Genomic DNA, 8,260 nt, shown 5'->3' with positions numbered 1-8,260 from the left:
GACCAAAATGTAGTGGCTTAAAGCAATCTGAAATTATCTTGTAGTTCCAGAGGAAAATCAGTCTCGGGGAGCTACAATAAATGAGTTGGCCAGCTGTACCCATTCTGGAGGCTCTAGGGAAGAATCGGTTTCCTTCTCTTTTCTAGCTTGTAGAGGCCACCTGCGTGCCTTCGTTCACGGCCCCTTCTAACATCTTCAGAGCCAGAGAACAACATCTTCCAATCTCTTGCCTCCCACTCCCGCAGTCACATGTCCTCAACTCACCTTGTCGCCCTTAGAAGGATTCTGGTGATCCCACTGGGCCTGCCCAGATAATCCAGGATAAGCTTCCTATCTCAAAACCCTTAATTTAGTCACACCTGCACAGGCCCTTTTGTTACATAAGATAACATACTCACACAAGTTTGTAAGATTAGTATGTGGACACCTTTGGTGGGTCCACTGCTCAGCCTACCACACTGGGTGCCTACTTTGAGTATGAAAAAAACCTTTCGATGCCCAATAGTTAGGATATACATGACTCATAAACAGAGAAGGGAATGAACAGCTAATGTGCTCTCTATGAGCCAGTATGATACCAGGTGCTTATTATGCCATCGCTCACCGATCCCCGGCAGGGACCCTGGGAGGCAGCTTCCAGTATAATCTCCCTCTCACAACTGAGGGAAGGCTCAGATTGAGTAACCTGCCCAACACACATGGCCCGGGGTTGGGAGACCCAGGTCTGGCCGATTCTAGTCGTCATCTTCTTCCTCAAACAAATCTCCTTCCCAGGAAGGAAGGCCTCATCCCCAAGCTCCACCCACAGTGTAGAAGGGCCAGTATTACAGATATAATGCTTGTACCTCCAGGTCACAGTCCATCTCTTCTCTTCTTTAGTTTCCTTATACATAGAGGAGCCTAGCAGTTAAGGGAATAGACTCCAGAGCCAGACTTCATATCCCAGCTTGTCGCTTATTAGTTGTCTGACCTCATGCTCATTACTAAACCTCTGTTTCCTCATCTGTGAAATGGAAATAAAGGTAACTGCTCTCCCAGGATTTTATGAAGATAAAAATCTGTCATTGCAGGTGTCTAAAGCATCACCCGGTCATAAGTCTATGAGATATGTGCTTGCTATTCTTCCGTAAGACTGAGTCTGAGACAAAGACAATAACCCCAGGCTCTACAGCGTGAGGGGAAGAGGAGAGATTCTCTAACATGACTTATATTTAGCCCCTAGCAGAGCGCAGCAAATGGCATCAGGCTCTAAGGTCTCCATACCATTCATTCAATGGAATGAACAAGATCTACTTCTCTTTCTATGAGAATAAAAGGAGTTAAAACATTAAAGCATTTTTTTTTTTTTAGATTTTTATTTATGGATTTACTTAGAGACAGAGAGAGAGACCTTGAGCAGGGGGTTAAAGCAGAGGGAGAGGGAGAAGCAGACTCCCCGCTGAACAGCTAACCTGATGCGGGGCTCAATCCCAGGACCCCAAGATCTTGACCTGACCCCAATGTGGACACTTAACTGACCAAGCCATCCAGGTGCCCCAAGCACTTAACCATTTTTACTATCAATGTCAGTAATCTCTGGTGGTTGTAAGGATGCTTAAAAATGCTTATCTCAAGCAACATTAAAGAACTCAGTAAACTAAAAATCAACTACACTGACTAGGGTTCTCTGGATAAACCAAGAAAAAAAGGAATTAAGAGAAGGAAAGATACTCCTAGGAAAATGCTAAGGAACTTCCAGTACCCAATCACAGACATAGATAAGATGTGACAATGTATACTACAGTCCTGTAGTCACATAGATAAGTCCAGGCCAGCTCCCTTCTTGGTCCTTCTTGGTCCTTCCAGCCATCCGTCTGCCCATCCATCCCACATTTATTAAACACCTACTAGGTGCCAGTCATCTAAGTATACCCTATGTTAGGATACTCAGGTGAAAGACATGGCATCTCCCTCAAGAAGACAGTTGAGCAGACAACCACAAGGGAGTGCTATGAGAAACGCAAACACAGAATATCAGGGGAAACAGAAGACAACAGGTACCTAATTATCTCAACCACTTGAGATGACAATTGACCTGAAGATGAAAGGTCACATTATCCAGGTGGGACAATCATCAGCTCTTCCAGGCAGCCTGGACAGCATGTAGCTAAGTACAGAGACAGGAGTGCACAGCCTCTTTGGGGGTCCCCCATGTTCCAGTATGCCTGGGGTATAGAGTGGCCCAGCGGCCAAGAAATGATGGTAACTGGGTTGTGAAGGACCTTTGAGTGAGTGTTCAAGAGTATGGAAAGGGAAGTGTATAGCCCACAACAGTTTAAACAGGGGTGTGACCAAAGAGGCAGAGAGATAGACATGGGTGTTGCCTCCGTGTTGAAAGAGGCTATGGGCCCAACCATAAGCAGTGACAGGGGATGTGGCCCTGAGAGGGAAGTAGTGGATGCTTCCTGCTGATCTCGGCTCTGGACTCTTTCCACTTTGCTTTAAATTCTAAGTGGCCTGTGGACTTTTTCCTCATTCCTTCTTGGTTCTGTAACATGTGTGTGCCCTTAGGGTGGTATAAAAATAGGCCCAGGGGCCTAGGGAAGAGGCTACTCAGCTGCCCAAGGATCTCAGGCACTCCCGAGGCATGTGGCCTGCTCTCTCTCAGCTGTTGGGAGGGCTCAAGGTCACTGGGCCTGGAAACCTGATTCTGTTGCAGATGGCCTTTCCTTGGCCCAGGAAGCTCTGTGGAGAACACAGTGGGAGGTACCTGGCACCAGGGCTGTCCAGGGCCATCTCAAGAGGCTGCCTCTCACTAGGGGCCTCCCGCTCCTTTTTCAGCTCTTGAGGTTCCATCAACAGGTCAACTCAGGCCCTTTCCAGAAATACTCAGTCTCCTCCCTTCTGCAGATTCTGCTATATCCACAAAGGAAAAACAAGAGCAGGGGTTGGGGAGGTAGAGACTATTTTTATTACACCCCTTCTCTGTCACAGAAGTGAACACCACAGGCTCTTAAACTAGACAGGCCTGGGTTCGAGCTGCACGTCTGCTTCCTACGTTGAGTAATCTGGGACAAAAAAAGAGACGTTGTAAAGCCTCAGTCCCCGTGTGCAATTTTTTAGGGCAGGGAAAAAAGGGATTCTGCTCATAGAATGTAAGTGTGAAAATCACTGCTCAGCCCTTCTCGTCTACAAGCAAACTCCTATTGTTTGGGGAACTCAGGAGCTCCCACGTCCCTGGGGACTCCTGGAAGGGCAGGGTAGGGGGCAGAGCTGTGCCCTAAGCAGCAGGGGTGCTGAACTTTGGGTCTCTGAAGCCCCAGGGGACTCATAACCTAGTCAGGCTGTGTGCAAAATTCTGGGTGTGCATGATCTGGGGAGGAAAGGAAGGGCTGGGCTGCACTTAGCCTGGCACCTGGCACAACACAAACACTCGACAGGCCCTAGCTGTACTTTACCATTGTAATCAGTACTATCCATTCTTATCCCTTTCATTGGCTCATTAGTACTACAAAAACTTTATGAGCTATGTATTATCAACCCCACTCTATAGAACAGGAAATAGAGCCCTCACAAAGTTAAATAACCAGCTCACAGCCACAGAATAGCAGAAAACGAAATTGAACTTAGCCTACATGGTTCCCAAGCCCAGCTGGCCCTCAATCTAGAAGCACTGCAGGAAGGGGGCACCTGGGTGGCTCAGTAGGTTGAGCATCCGACTCTTGGTTTCAGTTCAGGCCATGGTCTCAGGGTCGTGAGATCGAGCTCCACCTTGGGCTCCACGCTCAGCTGGGAGTCTGCTTGAGGTTCTCCCCCTCCCCACTCCACCCCCTGTTCTCTTGCTCTCTAAAAATAAATAAATAAAATCTTTAATATAAAAAATAAAAGATAAAAAAAATAGAAGCACAAGGGAAGAGGGCAGGGCGCTCGGAGAGCTCAGAAGTGGCTGTGCGCTGGGAGGCCTCAGATGACCCCGGGCCTGAGACCAGGGACCAGAGGGATAAACAGGCCCGGGGCTTTCCACTGAAAGGGCCAGCAGGCCTTGCTAACTTTGCACCTTCCTAATGGCCACCAGAAAGCCAAGCCGTATAAAATAACAATGATCAAAAAAGAAAACCAGCCCCTGCAGCAGCCATTCATCAGCTCCAAAGTGAGGCAACGTCTCGGAGCCCAGGGGTTCAGAGGAGAGGCAGTGCCCTCGGGCCAGGCCCCGGGCTAGGTTTCTCCTTCCAAACCAATGCACAACTCTGCTGAACACAGCACTTGAAAGCCAGAAAGATGCCCCTGGGTTGCCATGGCAATGCCTAACAGACAAAACATCTGAACCAGCTCTAACGCACACACACAAACTCATTTAAAGGGCCAGATGGGCGGATGGTGGGTGAGAGGGGGCGGGAGCGTTTCTATGCCCCTTCTCCAAGGCCAGGGACCCAAAAGTGTCTAGGGCAGCCTGAAGCTGGCCAAAGGACTCCTTCAACTGAGGCCAGCTCGCTAGGGAAAGGAAAGTCGCTGCCATGCCTCTCTGCCTCGTGCTCATGGTCACAGTCCGGTCCTAGGGCCACCAGGGGGTCACAGTATATGCTAATGGTTCTGCTCCACCTCTCCCTGGGACCACCCTCCACCACCTGGCACTTGCTTGGGGAAAGAGGGACGGGTTATGCGGGCCCACAGCAGCATCAGGAGGATGGGATATGCCCCTAAGTATGAAGGGGCTCACAAACCTTGCGGCACCGAGCAGAGATAAGTCAGACCTAATAATAAAATCACCATCATTTCTTACTATGTGGCCTCAGTTCCCAGATCCCATGACTGAACTTCCCTCTACAGGGCTGGATGACCATGGGTATTTTCCTTTAAAAAAAACAAACAAACAAACACTTCCACTCCAGGGCCCAGTAGGGGGTCGCTCTCCAAAATGTGGCAACCTGGGTAGTGATGAAGAATGCAGAAGACTTGTCCCAGACCTGAAGACCCCCGTGCCTATGGGGTCTGTTGTACTGTGGGCTCTTCATGCCCCACTCCTTATCGCAGAAGAGGAGTCTCAGCAGATACAGCTCATGGCACTTTGGGAAGATCCTAAGCAAATGCTGCAAAACCTGCCTTTGCAGAGTCCAGGACTAGCTGCAGTAAAGAGATGCTCCAGGAATGTGAATCCTTTTCCACCCATCACTCCCCTATGGCAAACCCTCTTGCCTTTCAGACTCACCCTTAGGAATTACTCTTAAATCTCCCTTGTTCTCAGGTGGAATGAGCCCCCACTGCACTACGCACAGATGTTTGTGTAATCGCTGTGCTATTCTTCTCTGGTCTCCTGCCCGCTCATCACAGAGTTCCTGGAGGGCAGGGATCACATCTTGTTCACCTGAGCATTCACCTGGCCCACCCCAGTGCCCGGCATTAGTGAGCACTCTGCAAATGTTTGCCGATCGCACTGTGCATCAGTGCCCTTGGGATTTTCTAGTGCCTGTGCCAGAGCTAACTGCTCTCACTTCCCCATCCTCCTGGGAAAGAACATTTGAAGCAGAGCCCGGAGTGCAGGGATTTGAGACCTGAGCCACTGGGCAGCCTGGTGGGTCAGGAGAAGTGAGGGGGCTGTGCCTCCCCCTCCCCCACAAAAATCAAAGCTCTTGGCCCTACTCACAGATTAGCTGATGGACTGAACTTACCCCTTGAAAACCAGAACAGCACCCATTCCTCCTTCTCTAAAACAGGATTGCTTTACTCTGGCTCCTTCATTCAAGGCTCCCAAAGGGGTTCTGTTACTTTAGGGAGCGAGGACATCAACTCTGCTGGTTATTTTCAAGGGATAGACAGTTATCCTCTGAACAGGTGCACTCCCCAAGTTCTTGCCTCATTGCGTGTCATCCTCCTCTTACCAACATGGTGCTCCCCGCATGCCTTCCCCTCTGTCCCCTCCAACTAGGCAATTTTTAGCAAACAGCAGCAAATCTCTATCATGGACTACCCTCGGTAAAGCCTAATTGGGAGTCTGACCTTCTAGGAATCTATGTGCCACCCACTGTGCCATATTCCCAAAGTATGCTTCCTAGGAGTAGAAATGCATTAACCGTGTATATGCTTGTACAGGTGCATGTGGGTGCACCCGCACACACGCGCTCAGGGGTCCTAGTAGATGGGACAATGTCTGTGCTTGTCTAAGAAGCACCTCCTGTGTGCTCTGGGTAAGGTTCTGTCTTATGGATTTGTCACAGTTTGTGATGTAGGGCTAACAACAATGGCCCTGTTGTCTTTATCATCCTTCTCATTTCCTACAGAATGGAATGGCTGTGGCAGAGGTTTTCACATTTTCCTAGACTCACATCCTGTATGCTGAACTATTCTCTGCTACGTTTGCCACCAGACCGTGTCTGCCTCCCCGCCCCTAAGCTGGAACTAATTATCACAGACAATTATAGGATTTCATATTCCTGTGTTCTAAAAAAAAAAAAAAAAAAAAACACCCACAGGCCACGAAAAGAAAAAAAAGAAAACAATACTTTCACAGCTGAAAGAGTTAGAGAAACCACAAAATTGCATTGGTGCCATTGGTAGCATTTATAAATAACATTTGGCATATTGAACTAAATTTGCACCAAAGAATCTGAGGTGACATTATTATTTCACAATCTTGAAAGTGGACTTTGACACCTCCAACAGAAAGTGCAGAAAATACAAAACTGCCAAATAGAATAAAAGGTTCATTACCTTCAAATGTCAGGTCTACATACGCATTATAATGGGCTGGGACAAATGCATCGGTATCTTTCCCAAGGGGAAGTCCTGCATCTCTTTCATGTAAAGATATGACTGCATGTGTAAAATGCTTGCACTAAATTAAGTCTTCTATCTTCCAAATTTTCTCAATTATTAATACACTAGACAGCTGCAGTAGCTCGAGCAAAAATAGCAGCCAAGCTTTCCCAAAAGTCAAAGCAGCCATGAGATGTCTGCATGGGGACTTTCCTATGTAAGGAGTGATTGCTTTCTAGATCAAACAAAAAGAAACAAAAATCTCCAGTGAAATGACAAAAAAAGAGAAACTTGTTTCAGAATGTAAACTGAAGGACTCCCTACCACACACACACACTCCTCTTTAAAATAAAAAATGTGTTTTTATGCATGAAAAGTAAACTTGACCGAAGAGGTTATCTGTCCAAATCATTAGGATAACAAACACTTGGGAAAATTAAAAGGGAAAACCAAGGAATGCCAATCGCTTTGATATGTTCTGGAATGACACTGTCAAATTGTGTCAACTCAAAAGGAGTAGGGGAAGGTCAGAGAAAAACAGATTATGCCTTTTTCTTAGGTTTCTGAAAGCAAATTAACAACCTGCAAAAATAAAAAGTTGTCACCTTCGTATTTAAACAGGTAGTATTTTAAACAGTCTGATATATACATACTTGGTGTAAAGATTGCTTGAAAAGCATGTTGAAGGGAAAAACCAGGTACTTAGGGCATCACAATTGAATGTTTTCTGAACTCGATAGTGATCGTGAATTTTAATTCAAAGATTATGCACAGGACATATAAAAAGAACAGATGTTAAAAGATTTGTTTTTGGTTTTTTTTTTTTTTTAAAAGCTCAAGTATCAGAGCTTAAGCGTTATCACACCAGGGAGACTACCGCTTGCGAAGGTTAAGAATGGTTTGGATACGATTATACATTTCACGTCTCCTGTCACCATTGTGATTTCGCATCATTCTAACCTTTAAAGGCAATCAGACCACATGCCCCGATTTCTGAGTAAGATACCATGACCTCATCTGTGCCTCAGCGCCACACACAAACAGAGATCGTCGTGTGTCTTTGAGAAAGCGGAATGAGTCACAATGGTCCAAATTCTCAACAAGTGCATGTTTGCACCAGGTCTGCATAATTTGTTTCTGAAAGAAAGGGCAGTATTCCATATTCCCTGTCTCGCCATCTACGTAAAAATCACGGCCACGTTTCAGTAAATGCCAACAAATGTCAGAGAAGCCGACCACGGCTACTTGGAAATAGCTGTTAGTTTATTACTACGATCCCCTAGAGGAAAGCCTATGGTGTGAATGTTTTCAGGATGGTCAGTACCATTGAGAGGCAGGACGTACTTCCACCACGCAAACCCTCGCCAGCCGTGTACCACTTACCATTTGCGATCTGTTCTTCGGACAGCCATTAATGTCTTCAATCTTCTCGTTTGCTGAAAAAGGAAACACGAGTCAGAAAAAAAAATTCACCCCCAGACACTTTGAGTAGTGATGCTCAGGACCCTTGAGGCCAACCAAGTCCTAAGGC

General features: G+C 46.8%; 1 protein-coding gene across 6 annotated transcripts in view; it reads right to left on the bottom strand.

Moving 5' to 3' along the window:
- NAV2 (neuron navigator 2) overlaps positions 1–8,260 on the bottom strand; it is a 722,151-nt gene that overhangs the window by 259,976 nt on the left and 453,915 nt on the right. For all 6 annotated transcript variants that reach the window (XM_049099111.1, XM_025459747.3, XM_025459751.3 and 3 more), the window contains exon 3: positions 8,113–8,165. In XM_049099111.1, the coding sequence (XP_048955068.1) occupies positions 8,113–8,165 (53 nt within the window). The remainder of the gene's footprint in view (positions 1–8,112; positions 8,166–8,260) is intronic.

Source organism: Canis lupus, chromosome 21 (genome assembly GCF_003254725.2).
Source record: "Canis lupus dingo isolate Sandy chromosome 21, ASM325472v2, whole genome shotgun sequence".
Lineage (NCBI taxonomy): Eukaryota > Metazoa > Chordata > Mammalia > Carnivora > Canidae > Canis > Canis lupus.
Note: the sequence above shows the minus strand (reverse complement) of the source record. Positions and strands in the feature narration are given on the sequence as shown.